General features: G+C 32.0%; 2 protein-coding genes and 1 non-coding gene across 4 annotated transcripts; 2 read left to right on the top strand and 1 right to left on the bottom strand.

The window, feature by feature from the left end:
• The first annotated feature begins 2,047 nt into the window (after positions 1-2,047).
• On the top strand, positions 2,048-2,121 carry TRNAV-AAC (transfer RNA valine (anticodon AAC)). Its single transcript has one exon. It is a non-coding gene; the product is annotated as a tRNA-Val (tRNA).
• Positions 2,122-4,289: 2,168 nt separating this feature from the next.
• LOC137812816 (Putative membrane lipoprotein) lies at positions 4,290-4,673 on the bottom strand. The gene has a single exon (XM_068615040.2). The coding sequence runs from the start codon at positions 4,671-4,673 to the stop codon at positions 4,290-4,292; it is 384 nt and encodes a 127-aa protein (XP_068471141.2).
• Positions 4,674-11,264: 6,591 nt separating this feature from the next.
• On the top strand, positions 11,265-24,344 carry LOC137818194 (Sec23/Sec24 protein transport family protein). 2 transcript variants are annotated; one of them, XM_068621469.2, is made up of 12 exons: positions 11,265-12,275; positions 12,962-13,135; positions 14,602-14,763; positions 16,853-16,995; positions 18,616-18,691; positions 18,769-18,944; positions 19,041-19,122; positions 20,845-20,922; positions 21,920-22,081; positions 22,178-22,441; positions 22,979-23,083; positions 24,011-24,344. In XM_068621469.2, the coding sequence occupies exons 1-12, from the start codon at positions 11,544-11,546 to the stop codon at positions 24,149-24,151; spliced, it is 2,295 nt and encodes a 764-aa protein (XP_068477570.1). In that variant the 5' UTR covers positions 11,265-11,543; the 3' UTR covers positions 24,152-24,344. The 2 variants fall into 2 exon arrangements, 1 of the variants encoding a protein (XP_068477570.1); XR_016516219.1 differs by having other exon boundaries at positions 11,268-12,275; positions 19,027-19,122.
• The last annotated feature ends 131 nt before the right edge of the window (positions 24,345-24,475 follow it).

The raw sequence follows: 24,475 nt of genomic DNA, 5'->3' as shown, positions 1-24,475 counted from the left end.
TGACATGGTATGTTGCACCAGTATCGGGGTACCACAAAGGGTCTTCTATGGTGGAAGGACCACCAAGAATGGAGGGCGTGGAATCTTGATCAAAAGTAAGAGCATATTGTGACATGTTTGCATTGAAGGAAGTGGTGGCAGGTGGATCGTAACGATGCCAACACATGTCTACTGTATGCCCAGGCTTGGGACATATTTGACAAAAATGTTTGATAGATTGCTATGGAGAAGTTTGATGGGATGGGGTGCGAATGTTAAGATGAGACCCAGGGAACCGAGGAGAAGGAAAAAATGAACCTGAATTATTGTTTGAGCAACCCCCACGAGTGTTGTGATTGGTGAACTTCTTTTTGGTATTGTGTTGATTGTTGAAATGCAATGGAGTAGAAACAGTGTTAACCTGAAGAATAGAGGTTTAAGCCAACTTGTGTTTTTCGGATCTTTCTTCTTGGGCAAGTAGAAGAGCTTCAAGCTCATTTACGTTGTATGGGTCGTTGCGAGAGAGAATGGACGTGATGAAACCATCAAAGTCCTTAGATAAACCATCTAAGATTGTATCAACGTGGTCAACAAAAGATACTAGAGAAACAACTAAGCTAGCGAATCAACTATTTTCTTGATGTTATTAATGTAAGTGGAGATGAATTTGTCATTCTTAAGAGTCTTGAGGAGAAGGCAAAACTTCTTGATCATGGCGCGTGTGTAGGAAGCATAGTAGGTGATGAGATGTTTCCAAATTTCAGCGGAGGAGTCAAGACCAACCATCTTGGTCAAGAGGGAAGAAGACATGGATGCAAACAACCATGCCACAAGAAGTTGATCTTGTTTGTGATAATTCCGATACACGAAATTATTCAAACTTTCATTATTTTGATTATGCAAAAACTTGGGAGGAATCTTGTTGCCATCCAAGAAGTGCATTAACTCAAGACATCGCAGGATAGTCAGCACTTGTTGTTTCCATACAAAAAAATTATCGTCATTTAGTTTGTGGGAAATAGGGATATTGAAGTGGTAAATTTGGGAAGGTAGCCATGCAGTGGGCAAAGGCAGAAATATTATAGGTAAAAGAAGAATAAGACGAGGAAGACGAGTGAGAGGTCATGAGAAGAGAGAGGAAAAAAAATCTTTTAGCTCAGGATAGCATGTTAGAAAAGTAAGGAGAATGAAAAATATTATTCATTGTCTGGGAAAGATTACAAATGAAACATATATATAGAGCATGCATAAATGTAGTTAGAAAAGAATAGCATCTCAAATATTGGCATAAACTATATTGTAATATTATAACATACACGTTACAATGAGTCATTATTCATGTGAGCATACAAGTTCGAGAACTAAATCCAATTTTAACTATATAAAATATTTACAAAATATATTGCGGGAATCCAATCAAACTAGTAAGTTTTGCACTCTCAAGTGCTTATATTTTTGTTCTTTGTTGAATATTTCCACACTCTCAAAGTATTTATACTTTTGTTCTTTGTCGAATATTTCTTCATTTAAAACCTTTAAATGAAAGGAGCTTCAAGGCCTCAACTCTTCTTTCAAAGCCTCTTGAAATGAAATGAAATGACAACTATTTAAAAAAATTATGATTTAAATGTAATGATAAAAATTAAAAACCGTGACCTAAAAAACCAACAATTGTCTAAAAATTATAAACAAATTGTTGTGTAAACATTTAAAAAAAACTGGAACTTATTGCAATAGTTTAAGATAATGATTTTGAAAATCGTGGTCTCAAAAATAACTGCTACGTTTAAACAATGTACACGACGGCATATTTCATAGTTAAAAAAATCAAAACTTAGTTTCTTAAACAATATTGAATCACAAAAATAAATAAAAATACTATTTTCTTACAAATATTTAATTAAAATATAATAATTATATGAAATATTAATTAAAGTATGGATCTTATAAAAAAAAAGTATTAAAATAAAACTTTAACAAAAAAAATTATAAATAATATGAAATAATAAAAGTAAAATAAAACATTATAATATTACGTAATATATTAGTTGAAAAACCTGAAATATATGGTGTCGTGGTGTAGTTGGTTATCACGTCAGTCTAACACACTGAAGGTCTCCGGTTCGAATCCGGGCGACGCCAACGCTTTATTCCTTTCTCATTTTCTTTTATCATTTTTCATTTTTCATTTTTCATTTTTCATTTTTCATTTTTCATTTTTCTTTTTTCATTTTTCATTTTTCATTTTTCATTTTTCTTTTTTCATTTTTCATTTTTCATTTTTCATTTTTCTTTTTTCATTTTTCTTTTTTCATTTTTCATTTTTCTTTTTTCATTTTTCTTTTTTCATTTTTCATTTTTCATTTTTCATTTTTCATTTTCTTTTTTCATTTTTCATTTTTCATTTCTGTAAACTAAACTGAACCTAAGATTTCATGTTCCATTTTTCATAATGTTAAGTTTAAATTGTATAGAGAAGTTAATACAAATAAGAACATTTGCTACATGTATTTACTAACTGACTTTTACTTTCAATAATCATAAATGATCAAGACTTTCAGTCTTAAACATAAAAACTTGTTTAATTTATAAAAGTACTTATACATTAATTTGTTTCAACGTCAATTTTTTATTACTTATTTATAAGTTAGTTTTAATTTATGATAAGTTTTTTCTTCTACTTATTTTCATCTTTTATATGTACTCATAGAAAAACAACTTACTATCCATTATCCATTATCCATTATCCATTATATATTGCATTTCTTCATATACTATTTTTTTACACTGTTTTATTACTATTTTTTTTCATTGAATAGTATAAGAAAATTATTAAATTATTATTATTTTTAAAGATAAAAAAAATTATTTATTATATTGACTAAGATAGTATTTTATAAACTAAAAATTTATTGATATTTAAAGTGATTTCTATTTATTATTAATAAAAAAATTAAATTAAATTTGAAATTGGTAACTAGAGAATATTGTGTTGTTAGTTTGAAGATTTTTTTTTTGTCATGAGTGAATAAGATAATATTGTGATTTTTGGTAGGTTGAAGTTTTCATGTTGAGGCAAAGTGATAGTACATGATGTTGTGTATAGTGATATATTTTGTTATAGTTTTTTTTACATAATTTAAAGTATTTTAGTACTTTCATTTATTTAATTTTTTATTATCGATAAAAACAATGAGACTTTTTTTACCATATGTTATATAGCATGTGTGACGTAAGAGACCCTTAATTAAGATGCAACAAGTTTCATATATACATTAAATATTGGTATTTATTAGACTATTGGGGTGCTTGTTATATGGTTTGTGTATTATGGGACATCACAACATGTTAAGGTCTTTTTTAAAAAATCAATGCAATGTGTGTTTTCCATTTTACTCAACATGGATTACTTTTTGTGTTCATGGTGAGGAAATTCGATCATCAACTTAATCAATATAAACGAAAACATGCAAATGAAACCAAGAGAAGTAACTATTGAACATATTTTGAAAAGTTAATCGATAATGAGACTATTATTAAAGAATGTTCCAACTCATATATACAACAAATGCTAGATATCCCCAAATCAAAATTCATTATTACAATCCAACAACATACTACATGGTTTGAAAAGTTTATCATTCTCTATTTTCAATTTATTTTAGCATTTGTTCTTGGATTTGGCTAGGATATAAAACCCTTGATGATTTTTCTTTGTCCATGTATATCTTGCCCTATTTACTTGAGAAAAAAAATAAAAAAGGTATATAAGAGACAAAAAAGGGAAGAATTCAATAAAGATCAAGGTTAAGAAGGCTTGTAACTTTTCTTTTTCCTATTTCAATTCTAACTCGATGCTATTATATACATCCATTAACATTATCTTACAAAAGAAAATAAAACTCCTTACAAAATCACTACTCTTGAAGACAAACCATCCTAGTGAACTTTTCCCTTGCCACTTTGTCATCTTTCTACAATTAATTAACACCTAATTAACCAATTCATCTGCTTCATCATCTCACTGTTTTCTCTCATCTCATATTCTCATATTCTCATGCATGCATCAACCTCTAACCCTAACAATATTATACATTAATTGTGGTGCATGCCATGGTTGAACATTCAACTACATATACATCACTTGAACTTGATTCCGTTGAACACCACCACCATGCATAAAATTCTCATCCATTAGGATTTCAAAGGCAATTTTTCACTTTCTCTAGTCTCAACCATTCCCAAAGATGATCCCATTCCTTGGACTTATCTTGTTACTTCTGGCCAACTTCTTCATGATGATGATGTTCTTAGCTTTTGTTGTCCATGTCAACTCCTCCAACATCTCCTCCAACATCAACATGGTGTCCTCCACCACCATCAGGAGCTTTCTCAACACCAGGGTTGTTGTTGGCCACAACATTTGTAAGGGTATGTGTTTTAGAAGCAGCAACCCTAGCAGGGCTACCAGATTGGTGAAACATGGGTTTACACCATACATATATATAAATGAGAAACCAAAAAAACCATGGTATTGCAACCAAGGTCATGCCTGCAACCAGATAGTCATATACAAATGTTGAATCTGGATACATCATATATAGACCGAGAAAGACACCTCCTGCAAGAGTGCATGCCAGAAACAACCCAAAGATGAGATATACTCTAACATCTCCATTTTTATCATCTCCCATTGACTAGGAAGATAATGATGATGATGATGAAGAAGAAGAAGATCAATCAATAACAATTCTCTATCTATATTCACACCAATCTCTTTCTTCTTACACAATTTTGCAGAAAATGGAGAATGGTTTGTTAGGAATCAAACATTAGACAGTTTGAATGAAAGGGACAAATTTGAAACGTTGAAATCGGAAGAAACTTTATTGGTCAAGCAAATATTACGCTTGAATAAGCTCAATGTTTAATTTTTGTAACTTTGGTATATATTAAATAAAAATACAAACCATGTATTCTTAAAAGTTTCTAATTTTTTTTACTGATAGTAGCCTTATAATATTTTAAAAGACATATATATTGGCTGGATGGAGGAGAAAATAAAACAGGAGAAAAAGAAAGTTCTTAACATTTTTAAATAATCTTAGTAATAGAGATATATAGAAATTTTAAATTTCTCCTCATTTTAAATTTTCAATTTCAAAATTTTGATTCATCCCAACATGAGTGATATTATTATTATTATTATTATTATTATTATTAAAAAGTATAAAAAGGAGATTTGTATAGTTTCTGATATTGGTACAACATTAATTATCAAACAAGATATATGGCTTAATTATGGATTTCATTTTCAATTCAAATTCAAATTTGAATTTAGCACTGTCCTTAATGCATTATATTACTCTCTCTTTTTTTTAACTCAAAAGCAAATTTCAAATTAATGTTAGAAATACGACCTTAAAAAAAATAGAAGGTTTTATCCTTTTATTTCATGTACTTTTACTTAAATGTTCTTTTCAAATTAAAGGGTGTTTGGTAATTTTTTAAAAGTTTTGATTTTATTTAAAACCAGTTCTTAGATCTAATTAAAACATATATTTATAAAATAAAATATTATGTAAAATTAATTTAATTTACATAAAATGATCATAAAAAAATATTAAATTAGTTTCAAAATATGAGTGTTCGTCAAATTGTGAAGTTGTTATCGTCGGTTAAAATACTCTAATGTGATATAACAATTTTGTTTTTAAAATTTAAAAAACGTAAAATAATTTTTCAATTTTTTTAATTAAATTAATATTTGAATTAGGGTAGTCCATGTTAATAAAGGTTTTTTTAAACATTAGTGTGGATTAAGCGAATTAAATCAATTTTAAGATAAAAAAATATTAATATGGATCAACCAAACGTTAAATAAAATAAAAAATATTAGTGTGTCATACAAATGTCAAATTAAATAAATTTTAAAATAAAGTATATTAGCATGGGTCAAGTGGATGTGAAATGAAATAAATTTTAAAATAAAAAATATTAGTGTGACAAAAAAACAGTAAATTAAATAAATTTTAAAATAAAAATATTATCGTGGTACAAGTGAACGTTAAAATGAATAAATTTTAAAATAAAAAACATTTGTATGGGTCAAGCGGACGCTAAATATTTTTAGTTTGGATATTTATATTTATTTAATTTAGGAATTCGTGACAATGAACAAGAATCATAGATTATTTTTAGTTTAAAAGCTCACAGATTTAAAGATGGTAAATCTCCTTACCCACAACTTTTTTTTCTCACTCCCTATATAAATATCCTCACACTCATTTCCTTAATCAACATTCATTTCCTTCATCTACTATCATCTCATTCATCTACAATCATTTATTTCATTTCAATCATCTTCTTCATTCACACTTATCACCTTCATCTACACATATCTCCTTCATCCACATTGTTCTCCTAATTCTTTCATTTACACTCATCCACATGCATCTCATTCATCAACACTCATCCCCTTCATCCATTACAAAAAAAAATTCTATTTTTTCTTTCATATTTTATTTTATTAAATATGTGGTGTTTTACTAGGTTGTTTTTTAAATTACACCAATCATCATCGATCAAACCGACACAAATTAATATAATATTAAAAATAGATTTTATTTAGCGTAGGCCAAGTAAACGCTAATTAAATAAATTTTAAAACAAAAAAATAGCGATGACCAAATGGATGCTAAATTAAATAATTTTAAAATAAAATACATTAGTATGGATCAAATGAACGCTAAATTAAATAATTTTTAAAATAAACATATTAGCGAGAGCCAAATAGATGCTAAATTAAATAAAATTTAAAATAAAAAATATTATCGTAAGCTTATGTTAAATTAAAATATATTAAAATATAAAAAAATTAGTATCTCCAAGTCAACTCTAAATTACTTTAATTAAAAAATAAATTTAAAAATGAGCGATAAATTAGCTTTAGCTTAGCCGACACAACTTAGAGTTGGTCTTCAAAAGCCGACTCTAATGAATTAGCATCAACGATTTTAGAGTTGCACACAAGCGACGCAAATTCAATGCTATTGGTTAATTAACGTAGACTTTTAATTGTTAATGTGAACTTTAGCTTGACGTTAAATAATTATTTTCTTGTAGTGTATTTTAATGATAATAAAAAGTAAAATATATTCAATAATAAAATTTAAAACGATAAAATTTTGAATGAAAATGAAAAAAAAATATAATAACTTGCAAATAGTGTATAAATAATAAGAGTTGATAATTTTTAGATATATTTGAATTGTTAAATAGATAACTGTTTTAATGATCATGTGACGCTAAAATTTTTTTAAGTCTAATCATCATGTATGATTATATTTCTCTTTAAACAAATACGAAAAATAATGTCACTTGTATTTATATGATTTTTGCAGTTTTTGTTTCAATGTCAAATGTGTGTTTTGATCTTTCTATGCCTTGATTGAGTTGTTTATTGAGTTCAAAACTCAATAAAGAATCAAAAGTGGAAATATGTTTTTTTATGAAAAAATGACTTCTAGATTGTGCAATACAAAAACAATTTTGTTTGTGCAAAAAGCTTTTTAAATTGTACAATCGGAAAGTAAAAAAAGCTTATAAATTACACAATTCAAAAGTAAAAAATATCCAAAAGCTTTTTGTTATGCAAAAAATGACTTATAGATTGTGCAATCTAATTTTTTTTTCATGCAAAAAATGTCTTATGAATTGCATGATATGGAAGTCTTTTTTCATAAACTATAAGGTCAAAGTGAGGATTTTCATATTTATGGGGTGTAGAATGAAATTATAGGGGTGAAAAATGAAATTTCCCTCAACACATTAGGAATTAAGAGGCTTAAGGAGGGTAAGGGAATGACTGACGTTGGGGACAACTAGAGGAAGTTGTGGTGACATGTTTTGAGTGGAGAGCTTGAATGATGAAACTAATGTTTTAGGTGGTAAATTGATGGATGAATTTGAGGATTGTTTTGTGGGTGTGTTAAGTTCAGTTGTGTAATAATGTGATGAGTTTGAGGGAGAATGCCCTTGAATGGTCGAAGAAATGAAGTGTGTAAAATCAAGTGGATTTATGAGGTAAAGGCTAGTTTAAGCTTGTAAGCCACAATGCCTATCCAACAAGTGGTTTGGTAGGGTCTGGATAGCAAGGATTGAGCTTAGGGGAAAGGCATTAGGCCATTGATACAGTAGGAGTCTCACCTAGACCTAGTCGTTGACATTGAAGCTTCTAATGGTGTGATGACAATTGTTTTAATTAGCCATGATTTGAAGGGTACAATGGAGGTTGTGCCTGAGAGTGTAAAAAATGAGAGTATGTTGTTGAAAGAATTCCAAAATAATTGTACTCTTAGAGGGATGCATGCAACGTATCAAAGGTGGTGGGAAGTAGGCGACTATATATTGCATGGAAGGGAGAGATGCTAATTGTAAAGTGGTGGGAGGTGTTGCACCACAATTTTGCAAGCTAAAGATATTGGTACCATGTGTGTGGATGATTTTTGGCAAAACATCTCAAGTGAGCCTCTAGCTCCTTGTCTCAAACTTTAGTTTGATCGTTTATTTGGGAGTGGTATGAAGATTTAAATTTAAGTGTGGTTCCTTGGGCTTTGAACATGTTTTTCTAGAATGTCCTGACAAAGAGATAATCACGATCAAAGATTATGGTCTTTTGTAAGTAATGGAGGTGGAAAATTGTGATGGAGAAGTGATGTGCGAGACTTTGGGCAGTGAAATGAGTGGGTAATGATAGAAAATGAGTGTATTTGATTAAACACTCACAAATGACACAAAATAATTATGTGGCCTGCTGATGAGAGTAGGTGGGTGTGATGAAATTCATATAAGTCTTCCCATACATTATTTAGGATTGGTAAAGGTTGTTTTAACCAATGTAATTTATGTGGCAGTTACTTGTTGCATTGGAAAGTGGCGAGTTATTGAATAAATGTTCTAACATCCTTAGTTCACTCGGGCCAACAGAAGGAAGCTACCACATGTGCAAGGTTGGACTTAAGACCGAAGTGACTTGTTGTGGGTGATTCATGAGATGCGTTGTCATAACTCATTGGGGGAAGGTAGAAATATTTCATAATGGAAGAATAAAAGGTTGTGGCTGGTAGAAAACATATTAGGTAACTATTGAACTTGGGTGCATGAGTGGATTAATTGTTGGTTCTCACTTGTGTGGAACAATTTTTGTAATTCTTTGAAGATGAGTGGAAGAGAAGAGGATAGGGTCAGCATAAGTGACAGAGTCATTGTACATTGATCGATAAGTCCTTGAGTTTCATAAGCAAATTGTTGACTACACAAAGAGGTAGACTCTTCAAATGAGATATGAACAAGTCACGAAATGAGGTTCTTTTACAAATGACTATCTAACGCTAAAGTAAATCAATAAGAAATAAAAACATAAAATATACTATAATGAATATATTAGTTTAGATCTTATTCTCTTTAATAGAATTTTTTTTATAACTTGTTTTTTTCAATTTAAAAGATATATAATAATTTATTATATATTTATTGTATGGTTAATAATTTATATTATTAATAAAATAAGATTTGAAAAATATTTTCTATTTAGTTGGACACTATTGCTTTGTTTGAATTTGAAGATGAATTTGATGGAGTGGATTTGAGGTGAAAGTGAGGTTGTTTGGATTAAGGAAAAAATAATGAGAAGTGAAAGAAAAAATTATTAAAGTTAATGAGTGATATCATATCCGTGATTGATAAAATAATTTTTTTAAATAAATAAAAATGTAAGATTACAAATTTATCATTATGGTTAAAATTAAATTAAATTAAAATATAATTATTATTTTTTTATGTATAAACAAATTAAAATTTATGTAAAAATATTTTACAAATTTTGGCACATATATTTTCCATAAATAAATTTTGTAAATCATTAAAAAATCTTAATAAATATAAATCCTAAAATTTTTAATGTCATACTTAAATAAAAATACAAAATTATAAATTATACAAAATTATAAATAAATACAAATCTAAAATATTTAATGTAAAAATAAGAAATATATAAAACTCCTAGAATATGAAAAATCTTAAATAAATACAAATCCTAAATTATTTAATGTTATATATGAATAAAAATTTGAAATAAATAAAATTAATAAATTATTGAAAATTAGAAATAAGTAAAAATTGAAATAATTTAATGTTCTATTTAAATAAAAATCTGAAATAAATAAAATTCCTAAATTATTGAAAATTCTAAATTATTCAATTTCCTAAATAAAATTTTTAAATTATTGAAAATTCTAAATAAATACGAATCTAAATTATTTAATATTTTATTTAAATAAAAATAAAAAATAAATTATATTCTTAAATTTTTCAAAGTTTTAAAAAAATATAAATATAAATTATTTAATATAAAAAAATTTGTAAAATCAACCCATAATCAATTTCAGAGAAAAGATAAATAATTATCCCATAAATTTACATGCATAATTGATTATCATACTATCAACATCGATTATCCATTAAAATTTCATACAAAACCAATTCTCGAATATCGATTATGTCTTAAAAATAAATGCAAGAATAATCATGTAAAATACTACAATCCTTTGTGACTTTCTTCATAAATCTTAACCATATTGGGTGAACTATGTTTTGAAATTTTTCTACATTTTCACACCTCCAAATCAATCAATGAAAAAACATGGATGCAAACATTAATGATTAACACAAATTTATCCAGATGAATAGTATTTACCCTGATCCAAATAGAGTGTACATGTATAACATATGAATAGAAGTAACTAAAAGTTATAAAAAAAAAATTTATGACTGAAATAAATTTGAAGTTCCTAATATATGATCAACTTTTGTTTTAACTATCTACTATATTTTTTTCAAAATAAATACTTAATATTTAACATTTTTTTTTGTTTTTTATTTCTTTTGTCAATTCTATTGTCGAACATGTTTTTTAAGTTCTCTCATGTCTCGTACAATCATAAGTAGTGTTAAATCTCTTCTTATAGTTGTATTCCCATAGTACATACATAATGAAAAAACTTATAAGTTGTTATGATAAAAAGATATTAATGGACGAACACACAAATTTTAAAATATTTCAAGGATTAAAATATTAATTATTTACTATTAATAATTATAGTATTATTATTATTATTCAATTTACTCTCTGTTGAAAATATTAAATTACTCAAATATAAATAAATAATATAGTCTATTTTCCTTTAATTTATAAAAACTATAAAAATCTAACTCGATTTTTTTTTAGTGGAATGAGTGATTCAAAAGCGAGTGATGTATTTTTTGTTAAAGAAAATAACAAACTCCCTCTTTGAAAGTTTGCTGGTTAGTGCAAACTTTGCAGTAACCAACCAATCAAAAGTCACCATTGTGTCTCGGTTTTTGATTCAATATTGAATGCATGCTTATTTTTTTCAGTGAATACTGTGATCAAGCAATCTGAGTGGAGAGAGAGAGAGAGGCAGCAAAACCACTACGATCGCTCTCTCGTGTTCCTTCCCTTTGTTCTCACCGATCCTCTCACCATGGCCGAATTCTTGGATCTCGAATCCCAAGACGGCGTGCGAATGCCCTGGAACGTGATCCCAGGCACCAAGCAGGACGCCCTAAACGCCGTCGTTCCGGTCTCCGTTGTCTACACTCCTATAAAGCACTTCCCCTCCATGCCAGTCCTCAATTACACGCCTCTCCGCTGCCGCACGTGCCGTTCAGTCCTCAATCCCTTCTGCATCGTCGACTTCGCCGCCAAGATCTGGATCTGTCCGTTCTGCTTCCAGCGCAACCACTTCCCTCCGCACTACGCCTCAATATCTGATGAATCCCTCCCCGCTGAGCTCTTCCCGCAGTACACGACCGTCGAGTACAACTCCGACGCCTCCTCCTCCGCCGACGCCGCCGTGCCTCCCGTGTTCCTCTTCGTCGTCGATACCTGCATCATCGAGGAGGAGATCGGCTTCCTGCGCTCCGCGCTGGCGCAGGCCGTCGAGCTCCTCCCCGAGAATTCGCTTGTCGGACTCATCACCTTCGGGACGTTAGTGCATGTTCATGAGTTAGGGTTTGCTGCGCTGCCGAAGACGTACGTCTTCAAGGGATCGAAGGATGTCACCAAGGACCAGCTCCTCGAACAGATGAGCTTCTTCGCCAAGAAGCCACGCCCGGCCGTCGGTGTGGTCGCCGGCGCGCGCGACGGGCTCTCCTCTGACAGTATTTCGCGGTTCCTCGTGCCGGCGTCCGAGTGCGAGTTCACAATCAATTCGGTAATGGTTGTTGATTTAGAGTGTGTTTGGTGTTAGTTTCTCTGTGCGCACGGGTGCTACTCTCGATTTCGTAATGCGTGTTGAGTGTCTATGGCAGTGGAATGAAATGAATTGGGATTGTATATATTTGGTGTTGATTTGCTTGTATGTGTGTGCGCACGCATTCCGCTCTCAATTCAGTTACGTTTGTTGAGTGTCTCTTGTAGTGGAATGAAATGAATTTGTATTTGGCAAGGTTTAAATTGTGGAAGCGTTTTTTGTCACCGTGCACGGTGTTTTTGGAAATTGCAGACACAAGTGGCTGATGCAGCTGCAATCGCAAATGTCATGTGGTGTACATACTTCAAAAACATTGACATTGTGGTCAAAACTGTGTTCATAGACTGTTTTTAAGACGTTGGCCTCTGCTGTTAATTTCTGTGTATAGACTCTATTTTAAATTGGCAATGTTTGTTGAGTGTCTCTTGTAGTGGAATGAAATGCATTTGGTGTTTATAATTGTATTCGGTGCACTCCACTCTCAATTTGGTAATGTTCGTTAAGTTTCCCTTGTAGTGGAGTGGAATGAATCTGGAGTGTTTTCGGTGTTAACTTTTGTGTTGAGTGTTTCTTGTAGTGAAAGGAAATGAGTTTGGAGTGTATTTTGTGTTAATTTATGGGTGATATACTTGTGGTTTGGTTGGCAGGTTTTGGAGGAGCTGCAGAAAGATCCTTGGGCAGTGCCCGCAGATCAGAGAGCAACTCGGTGTACCAGCACGGCTCTGAGTATTGCAGCAAGTTTGTTAGGGGCATGTGTCCCTGGTTCAGCCGCAAGAATAATGGCTTTTATTGGTGGACCTGCTACTGAAGGACCTGCTCCTGTAAGAGCCACTAATGAAACTTATGCAGTTATATATAATATTGTCAATGAGTTATTTTTGTAGTTGTGTATGTAGCAAAATTTGAGTTCTATAATTAGTTAGTGTTGTGGGTTATCATGGTGAACTGTAATAAGTGAAGCCTGTGATCAATGGAGTGTTTAGGCTGGTAGTAAAGGAACCTTTTCAGCAACAAAGTGTTGAGGTTAATAATTATACTTTAAGTTTTGGCTTCAAAGATTCCATAAGGATGTGATTATAGGTCAGACATTGATTTTTCTTATCATGACTGTATCTTAGGAGTTCTCTATTGTCAGTATGCTCAAAATATGTCATTTTTAAGTAAAAATGAAAAAAATGTGGGGGAAAAAGTTGTCTTGTTAGTTATATGATTTGATTATGTTAGAGATATGATTAAATTACATTAAATAGGGAGATACAATATGATTTGATAGGGAAATATATTACCAAATATTTCCCATTATTAGATATCGATTTTGTTCTTTATTATTGTGTCTCTTCGTTACAAATAAGAATACTCATGTGTGAATACAACACATGGACTTCATTATATTCCTTTTTGGTTTCTATCTTCTCAACATGATACCAGAGCAGTATCATCCAGCGACTTGTTCTGTCACTAATCCTCTCAACATGTCCAATATGCCATTAGCCATTGCAGGTATATTCTGTAGTGAAGGATGACAATTTCTTGACTCATTAGTGATAAATATTGGTTAATCTTTAGGGTGAGGTTGTTGAGTTGTTTTCTGGTCAGAGCTAGATTATGATAAAGGAATCAGAGGAGGAAATACATAGATTAGCAATTGCAGTGAATTGTGGAGGGATATAGGAATGAACGCTTAAATAGGATTTTATTGAAGTTTTGAATTTGGCTTTAGTGTTAGGGTAAGAAAAAGTTGTTTTGGGTTTTATAGTTTAGAATCTTCCTTTACATTTCTGCAAGTTCTTTTCCGATGAAGTTATCTAGTTTTATTTTTATTTTATGACAGCAATTGTTTCCCAATTTCAGTTCATCTTATGATTTTGGAGTATTTTGAATTGAGGTTTCTTTTGCGGGTTTTTTCCTTTTGGTCCTTTCTCAGTCTTTTGGTTTCTTTCAGAGTATATCACACCCTCTGCTGTGCTTTCCCCCTCATCTTAGAATCTAAACTCGAATATTTTAGTTTTGAATGCTTTTGCTATGTTGGTAAGGGCATGTAAATGGATATCATTGTTTTGAATGCCTGCATCAGGGTAATGCATTTGCTATGTTTGTAAGGGCATGTAAATGGATCTCAATGTTTTGAATGCCTGCTTCAGGGTAATGTATTTAACTGCTTGGATTGGAGTTCATTTTGATGAAGTAGTAAAATGGAGTTTGCATCATAGGCAATAATGAATCCATCTCACTTGATTGGTTGATGACATTCAGCTGATTCTCTCTTATGAACTATTGAATATTGCAGATTGTATCCAAACAACTTTCTGAACCAATTCGATCCCACAAGGATCTGGATAAAGATTCTGTGCCACATTACCATAAATGTGTGAAATTCTATGATGGACTTTCGAAGCAGCTTGTACATCAAGGACATGTACTAGATCTCTTTGCTTGTGCTCTTGATCAGGTAGTTTTCACCTTTATCAACTATCCTTTTCTGGTTGGTACACAGCATTTACTTGTGCATAAGTTGACCAGTGATTGTCTCTGTTTCCCCCTAAAGAACCTTCACTGTTAAGTTTTTGCCAAACTTAGAATATTTAAACGAACACTTCCAATTATCCAGTGTAATGAAGAGATTGTGACGATGGTTTAAGCAGTAATTTACTTCTTCCCATTCTTTAATATATTTAATTTTCCAAAGCGATGTATGCAGAAGATTTTGCTTTTATGTCAAATCTTCATGCTATAACCTCCTTTCAGCCTTTTATTGGGTGATAGTGGTTGAGCTCAAACCTTATTGAACATAAAATATAAGCCAATGAACTAGGACACGTGTTAGACACTCCATTAAAGTGTCAATTTTTAAAACAATATTTTTGTGTCTCCAACATTCCTAGGATATATATAATCCGATCCAATTCCAACAAAATGTTAATGAGAGAAGACAAAATGATTTTTATAAGAAGTTGGAAAATGACAAACTTATTAGGTAAGTTTCTATTTCTCCTTTAAACAAACACATCCATTTTGATATTTACATTTTGTATTTCTCTTTTTCTGTTTAAATTTGTCTTTAGATGAATTTAACTTAGATGGTATCTTTTTCAATGATGGTAATCAATAGGGGACGAAATATTTTAAATGAATTAGATCTGCTTTTCACTTTTAGATTTTAGAGGGATGGATTAGATTCCGTTTTGTATTAGGAAAAAAGCATCCAACTTGTTATATTTGATTAAATTTTTTGTAGATGATATTAAATATAATGTTCATTCTCAATTTAAATGATTCATAATAATGTTCACTGTGTGTGTGTATATATTTGTGTTGTATCCATCCTATATTTTAAAAATTATAGGTGTGGCAGTGTCCTTGCTTCATAGAATATAAGTGTTGTGCTCAAACAAATGCTCCAAATAGTAGCAAAAAGTCCATGTTACATATAAATATAATCTCCTTACTTCTACTTCTACCAAAACCACGTATAAAGCCTGGTTATGACATGGGCATAATATTACACAAATATGGGGACATAACAATTTCTCAAAATTTAGTGTGATATATTATTGGTACAGTAACAAAAATTTATAAAATATTTTATATAAATGAAAAAATATTGATAAAGAAAGAGAGTTTGATGTTTTTTTCGTAATTCATAACTACGAAGGTCACAATTCAGAAATAGACATATAATAAACCATTTTTGGCTAACTGTACTGTATCAATATAAACATCTTTGGTATAACTCAAACCAGTATTGACTCCACACAATAGCCTACAATTTAGAAGCATTGCTAAATTAATGGCTACAATCCTTTTATCATTTGCTACTCTCTAGTCTATAAAAATATTGATATTTATTCTATGCTATGAGAAGAAAAGGTTCACTGGGAATGACTTTTATTAAAGCAGTCCACTCATTTTATATTATTGTTTAGAACTAACTAGAACTAGTAAACAAAGAGAATGTTTTCTTTTATTGGAATTAACAAAGAGAATATGAAACATATGAGTATAATGATTGATTTTTTTTCCCACAAACACAATTTTTTCTTACCAAGTTTCTTTTTCTTCCCCTGATTTCTTAGCTTTTATGAGTATTCCTGTTCTGTCTTGCCTGGAATCTTCTCTTTTATTTTTATTTGTTAGATTTATTTTATGGAAAATAATTGTTTCAATCATTATTTTTATATGAAGCTTAAGTGGTGAATGATAGTTTGAGGCAGTTCTTCCAATGAGCCATAATTCTAATGCCTCTCGCCATTAATAATTAGATTGTCCAAATTCATAATTCCTATAGTCTGAAATCCCTGGTTTGTTTATGAATAAAATAAAAAAATAGGGGATGATTTTGTTACCTGCTATCTGATTTCATTTCTGGTCAAGTTGTGTGATGCTAAGCGTTATAGTTTTAGGTGGACTATATTGGCTGACAAAAGTGTTATTCTTCATTTTTGTAGATGTTAGAAATTTCTGTATGTGGTTGTTTTGCTTTTGTATAATTTTCACATATTGAAAAATATTAAATTTCTTCTGTATACTTTATCCTCCAGGTAGGAATTGCCGAACTTAAAACTGCTGTTGAAAGGACCGGAGGCCTTGTTGTACTTGCTGAAAGTTTTGGCCATTCAGTGTTCAAGGATTCACTTAAGCGTGTTTTCCAGTCGGGTGATTATGACTTGGGTCTATCTTCAAAGTAAGTCTTAATATTTTCATTTTTTTTCTTTGATGTATGGATCTTCCTTAGTTGTTGTTGAAGAACCCGCATTTACTAGAGATATGGCTAAATAATACTATATAGGTGCAACCCTCACCTTATTAAACAAGTTTTCTGAGGTTGAGTTACATTTTTATCTCACTTTCTTAAGATGACATTAGAGTCATTTAAAACCTATCTTAGTCAAGTTCCTAGTCCTGTGCTCAAGATAGATGAGGGCAATTATTGTATATAAGTGGTTTCAAACCTCACCTTACCAAGCCAATTTAGTGAGATTAAGTAAGACTTAAATTCTACTTTCTTGAGATGGGTATCAAAGTCATTCAAAGCTTATCCTACTCAAGTTTGTTAAGTCTCTTGTCACCTACTATTGGGTTCCCCCTAGTCCCATTTTCGAAATGTCCAGTCCTTGGCATGATGGAGTGTATTGAAGAACCCACATTGACTATAGATAAGGGCAAATTATAGTATATTAGTGGGTGCAAACCTCACCTTACAAGCCAATTTTGTTAGGATTAAATTCCACTTTCTTAAGATGGTATCAGAGCCTATCTCAGTCATGTTTGTTGAGGTCTGTGTTGGAGAGCCTACATCGACTAGAGATATGGTCAAATAATAATGTAATGTATAAGTGGGTGCAAACCTATCTTACCAAACCAATTGCTAGTTGAGCTACTATGTTAGTTAAATATAGTATTATAGTTACATTACATGTGTGTGATTAGTGTACCAATGTATAATTGTGTAAAATTGGAAAACTAGTTGATCCTTGTTAAAATGATGAATTTTAGGGCTAGGAAAGAAGTGAATGAGAAATTGATAGAAATCCAGAAAAAATAAGATGTAACTAGAGAAGACCAAAATAACAGAACTTTATTGAAGAGCAGAACAGAAAATGGGGAATGGAATTCTCGCCAAGGGTTTCCTTTGTGAGAATTACTCTTATGAGTCTACGAGTCGGGTTTACGAGTCGAGTTTATAGACCTCCCACGAGTCTGAGTAGACTCTTGAGTTTGATAACCTTGTAACCTACTGACTAACAACTGTCTTTATTCACTTTCATTATACATGCTAACAGAAAAAAGATACAATTCTAACTATTATCACGTTGGATATATTATTGATGATGTAATACAATATCATTGCCTAAAACTCCTATTAGTACTAAGACTTTGGTCAAGCACTAGTACTACTAGCCCCCAAGCCCCCAAACCATCTAACAATCTATTAATTCATATATCTTTTAATACTGTCCTCAAGTTTAACTTGTTCTGTGGCAGTCTATCTTTCTAATAAAAAAGGAATAATAGTGAAGGAATTGATCAGCACTTTTAGCTGTACCGAATCCCTAATTATAATATGGTGCATGTTCTATGGCCGCTGACTTGTTGACTCAATCAGCTCCATTAGAACCAAGCTTTACCAAGTTAGTGCTGGATAATAGACCATAACTGGTGCCATGAACATAGCCTTACTGCAAATGTATATCATTCACATTTATAACATATATTAAAGTCATATAGTTAGTATAGTTGGTCCTGATAGTCATGCATTGCTTTATATAATGAATTTTATTTCTTATCTAACTTCTTTTTGCAGTGGAATATTTGAGATAAACTGCTCTAAGGACTTGAAAATCCAGGGTATTATTGGCCCTTGTGCATCTCTTGAAAAGGTGTCTAGAATATCTCACCTCTTTTCTGCTACTTATCTCCACCCCATAGATGCTTATCTTCTTCTCTGTATCTGCAGAAAGGCCCATTATGCTCAGATGTTGTTATTGGTCAAGGGGGTACAAGTGCATGGAAGATGTGTGGCCTTGACAAATCAACATCGCTGTGCCTATTTTTTGATGTTGTGAGGAAGGAAAGTCCTGAGGCAGCCATGCAGGCCACAAGCAATCAATTTTACTTCCAATTCTTGACTTAGTATGAAAACTGTCTCTATCCTCCTCGAGTAATGTTTTGTCTGTTATGGTAATGTACGTGAAATATTTCTCACTCATCACAGATGTTTTGCTTCAGTTATCAGAATAACAGTGGGCAGATGAGATTACGGGTTACGACACTTTCACGTAGATGGATTGCTGGACCAGAAAGTATACAGGTAAGGTTTCATCTTCAGCCTTTTGATTCATTATACCTGATTCTTTCGATCTCCATTCATTACTAAATCAATTTGTTTAGAGTTATCAAATTGAAAATGTGATAAAATATAGTTTAGGAATGATACACTGTACATTTTTCATTGTGATGCAAAACAAAGCCTTTTTCTTTGTTCACTATTTCTACCACTATATTCCTTCCCTTGCTTAGTTTCCTTGTTGGAAGTCAATGGTTTTGGGGTAATTGGTTGAGCTTATTGGTAGGCTTTGATTCTGAAGTGAAATTAAGACAATTGTTGAATAGGTTGGTATTTAGAAAGTAGGTTGCTTCCTTTTATGATATCCAAGTCGGCTGCTGTGCTCCTTTGATCTGAAATATTGGCCATATATATATGTATGCATGTATTCCTTTTTTGTGTTTTTAAATGGACTCATCACAATTCTCATGTATGGTAGTCATTTTTGTACTGAACTTTTCCTTCACCCAAAACTGAAAGATCTAGCTATTTTTTTTTTTTCATTCTTGTATGAGGGGGAGCTTAGGCGTCATGGTAAGTTTCTGATTCGTTACTTTGAGGTTACACAGATTCTAATTATCAAAATAGCCTCTATGGTTGTGGGAGTTAGACTGGGGTACATCTACCCTCCCTGGACACCACAATGTGCATACCTCGTGGATTGTCACCATTTTTAGTTTACTCATACACAATGACGAGTGGTTATTTGTGGCTTCGGGCATAACCTTACCGTTCAAAATTGGCTTGTACAGCTAGGACTGCCTAAGCCTTATAAGCATTACTTAGACCATATCTCTACTCATTGTAGGATCTTAACTTCTGATAGTACATGTCTTAATGGCCCCACACGGACATTTTATTTAGCCTTTTTGGTCTACCCCTCTTTAGGTAGTTCTTTTAGAGATTCTATGACCTAGGGGTGACCACTACTAAGGCGGGTTTCCTACACACCCTTCATGACTAGGGGCTGTGGGCTTGGAACAGGGGAATACAGTTGGCCCAACAACAAATCTAGGACATATTCAAGTATAATTTTATAATTTGTATTTAGGGTCTAAGTCAACCTTTAAAAATTAACTTGTAAGATGAGGATGGTTCAAGTCTTGTAAGAACTATTTAATTCATATCAATAGTCAATTTGAGATTACATACTGCCCCTTCAATGCTGCATTTAAGGCAGCCCAAAGAAGCCACTGCTAAGGTGTATTATGTCCATGTCCTAAAGTTGTGAGCTTAATTTAAGCCCCCAAAAGGGGCGAGCATTAACCAAGTCATTTGGCTGAATGCTAAGATGACTTTGGATCCTAACACATCCCTTGCTGCTGGAATTGGACATTTGGAGCATTAAGTTTGTTAGATTGTTGGATATTTGTAGGTACCCCATTATCAAGGTCGGGTTAGTGTTGTTGATACCTTGTCCAATTCCATGTTATAATTAACTGAGCTTACCTCTCAAAGCTAGCTTGACGTGAGGTAGGGGTATTGCTCAATCCATTTGTAGAATGCTTTTGCCATATATCTCGTCAATGTGGGGGGGTCTTCAAAGTCTTTTATGTGTGATAATCAGTGCTTATGGTTGTTCAATGTTGCATGGGATAATTTTTCAAGTAACTTGAGAAGTCTTTCTTTCTCGGTGTTATGAAAAAATCATTTTTGTTATTTTATGAAAAATTTCTGTGTTTCTATAACATTTATGTCTAAATGTAGGATTTGATTGCTGGATTTGACCAAGAAGCAGCTGCTATAGTCATGGCACGTCAAGTCTCTTACAAAATGGAAACAGAGGTGAGTGCATGGTGTTTTTTTTCACTTTTGTTGTTTTTGGATAAATGTATCAACCTTCCCGTATGTGTGATAGGGATCCGCTTATTGCTGAAGTCACGAACATTAACTTTGCTTCATAATTTTTTGTAGAATAAATGTTTAATATATCTTATTGTTGAATAACGAGATATTATCTTGACCTTGCATACTCAGTTATTGATAAATCATTCATTCATTGTTGTTAGAGATTATTTAAATATTTTAATTGGTGATATTGTGAGCTCTATCCAATTATGGTAAATTGGTAATCTATGTTGCATGGATATGGGTATACCAGTTCTGGGTACATGTAGGAGATATGATAACTTTAAAAAGTTTAGGGTACGAGTATGTTAATACTGTCTGTGAACACTTTCACTCTAATTCAGTAATACTGTCCCCCTCTTGGACAGGAATTGATCTTATCATTTGGTCTCATAGCAGTGCTATGGTTGAGATATCACAAACCAGGAAAATCACGTCCAAGTTTGAAAATGTCTTGAATAAGTAGATCCCAGTAGTATGTGCAAATTAATTTACAGAACTAAAATGCATTATAGTTAATTGCTGTCTGTTTTAGAAATCATTTGGGAAAACTATTCTACAGGTTTTTTAATTATTCTGTTAATTTAGATTTCAAAATCAAACTCTGCAAGAGAGGAAAGAAAATTCAACAGCTTTTTGTTATAATCCAGCTAAAAACTACATTCTGCATGAAAAATGGCATGAGGTTTCCTTTGCTTCTCCTTTCAAGAAAATGAACGAAGATATATAGTCAATTGAAAAACCCGTCATACTTGTGCATCGCTAAACAGTACAATGACAAAAGATCAAGAGTCTCAGAAGTACTACTTTTCCACATGATACACCCATAGTTGTGAGAACTGAGAACCTGCTCATCTCTTTCTCACTGACCTGCTTTTGTGGTTGTGCTCTTTTAATGTTGTGATGTTTTGTAATGACGTAATTTTGGAATCAGGCTGAATTTGATCCTATCAGATGGTTGGACAAGGCATTGATAAATCTGTGTTCCCGATTTGGGGAATTTCAAAAGGACGCACCATCTTCTTTCAGTTTGTCTCCCAGGTTGTCAATATTCCCACAATTTATGTTTCATTTCCGACGTTCTCAGTTTGTTCAGGTATTGTATTATCGGATTTTTTAGGTTTGTGATATTTGCTGCACTAATATTTTGTACTTCAATGTTTACCTATTTCCTTAATTATATTTATCACAGGTGTTTAACAACAGCCCAGACGAGACGGCTTACTTTAGAATGATACTGAACCGTGAAAATGTTGCTAATTCTGTTGTCATGGTTCAGCCTTCGTTGATCTCTTATTCATTCCATTCTGGTCCAGAACCAGCACTTCTTGATGTTGCTGCCATTGCGGCTGATAAGATCCTGCTTTTGGATTCATTTTTCACTGTTGTTATTTTTCATGGTTCAACAATTGCTCAATGGCGTAAGGCTGGATATCATAATGAACCGGAACATCAGGTATTCTTCGAATGTGTTATTGTTAATCTGAGAATAATTATTCTATTTAGTTTTGGTCTGAGGTTTTTGTTTGAGAATTACAGTATCCAACTTACTGTTTCAGTATTTTTGTTAATTTCAGTGTTAGGAAAAAATATTGTAGATTATGGGCTTTTATTGATCATATTGATTTAAGATTAAATTCAGTAAGGTGCTTGGGCTTGCTGCGTATAGGTCTATATATGCAGCTACTGCAAAGTTTTAACACATCTGGCAGCTCCTTGGCTGCAGTTAGGCATCCGTTTATAATACTTGGGCTTTATTTTATTTTCTGACTTTTATCATTCTTGTATTAACTGTTTAGTGAGAAATCCATGGTATGGCCTGTGTTATGTTGAACCAACTTGATAGTTTGAATTGGTCTTTGGGCATCTTTCCCTGGTCTTTGTAAGCTTCTATCAGTGTTTTCTTGAGGTCATAATGTCTAGAACTGGACTAGATCACCAGTGCTCTTACCTTGACATTGACAATTTATTTGATTAAATGACTATTTTTCAGGCATTTGCTCAATTGCTACGAGCTCCTCATGATGATTCAGATTTAATAATAAAGGAGAGATTTCCTGTACCTCGCCTGGTCATTTGTGATCAGCACGGCTCTCAGGTTACTTTCTATTCCTTCTTGCCCTTGATCACCTGATAATACAATAATTGGTTTGCTTGCTGCTACCGTTTGTTTTTCATTGCTTCTAATTAATTACCCCTTTCATTGTTTTCTAATTACCATGGTGTCATCCTAGAATTATTGTTCTGAATTTTTTTTTCTTTTAATTTTGCTTTTGTATCTCACTCCGCACTTCAATAGATGTACACCAGCTAAGAACTCCAAAGTATCATCTATTATTTTGTCATTCTCCGTGAGATTTGGATGGAGGGCTCAGATTTTGCCATTTCATCCATTCATTAGTGATTTTAAAGTTCATGGTAGTATTTTGCAATGCTACCCAGATTGCATGAATATCACATATTGTTGACACAATCCGAAATAAATTACTTTTTGTTAAATAATTATACTGACATGCTATGTTCATCCAATTAATGACATTTAATGTAGCCACTGAGAAACATGTATTTCATAACTGTTAGTTATTGGACCTTTATGTGTGACTAGAAGGGCTTATACCGCATTTACTAAAGCAAATGAATGAAGGTGATATTCGATATAGTATTCTCCGAATGTGCTAAGAATGAATTAAAATTTATGGGTGGCGAAAAACTATTGATGCCATGGTTTTCTTTAATCCTTGTGTGTATGTGGGTTTCCTTGGGATCCATTGGCAGTGAAAAAAGGAAGTTAATTTACCTGTCAGTTTCATTTGAAAAGCTCTCCCTATACAAATTGTTTATGTATGATGAGAATAATTATTGTTTATCGGTGAGCTTTGAATATAGCTGTAATTTAATTGATGTGATTCATATGCTCTGAACTAACTGCTATATGCATATGCATATTAGTATTTTTGTTTTTCAGTGTGACTAGCTCCATTCGTTTTACAGTAATGTAAGATGTTTTGTGTTAATGTGTGTGCAGGCTCGATTTCTACTAGCAAAGTTAAATCCTTCTGCGACTTACAACACCGAAAATTATAATCCTGGAGGTGATATTATCTTTACTGATGATGTTAGCTTTGAGGTCTTCCTGGATCACTTGCAAAGATTAGTAGTTCAATAAATTATATGACCTTGGAATTTTTATGTAAAATTTTCCTTCGATTTCTGCCTGTACATTAACTTCATTTTAGTATGTTCTTACAATTTCCAATTTTGTGCAAAATGTTGTAATTATTTGGAATCGAGCGCTCATATGAAGGACAGAAGGAGTAAATCTATTTTCTCTGTAGCTATATATCCAGGCTTTAAGATTTTCCTTGGTGGCGAAAGTTTCTCCTATCTTCTACTCAATTACTTTCTGGAACTATCATCTGGTGCTAATTAAGCAGGCGGACATTAATTTTTTCCATTCAACTGTCTTCATTTAAGTTAATCATGTTAATCA

This window comes from Phaseolus vulgaris, chromosome 10, assembly GCF_051622355.1.
Source record: "Phaseolus vulgaris cultivar YP4 chromosome 10, ASM5162235v1, whole genome shotgun sequence".
NCBI lineage: Eukaryota > Viridiplantae > Streptophyta > Magnoliopsida > Fabales > Fabaceae > Phaseolus > Phaseolus vulgaris.
This window is presented reverse-complemented; position numbering and strand designations above follow the sequence as displayed.

Bases quoted from the DNA above. Each gene is read 5' to 3' on its own strand.
- LOC137812816 (XM_068615040.2), bottom strand. From the start codon at position 4,673: ATGGGAGATGATAAAAATGGAGATGTTAGAGTATATCTCATCTTTGGG.
- LOC137818194 (XM_068621469.2), top strand. From the start codon at position 11,544: ATGGCCGAATTCTTGGATCTCGAATCCCAAGACGGCGTGCGAATGCCC. The intron at 20,923-21,919 runs GTGAGTGCATGG...TTTTGGAATCAG, and splicing joins CTTACAAAATGGAAACAGAG to GCTGAATTTGATCCTATCAG. The intron at 23,084-24,010 runs GTTACTTTCTAT...ATGTGTGTGCAG, and splicing joins GTGATCAGCACGGCTCTCAG to GCTCGATTTCTACTAGCAAA.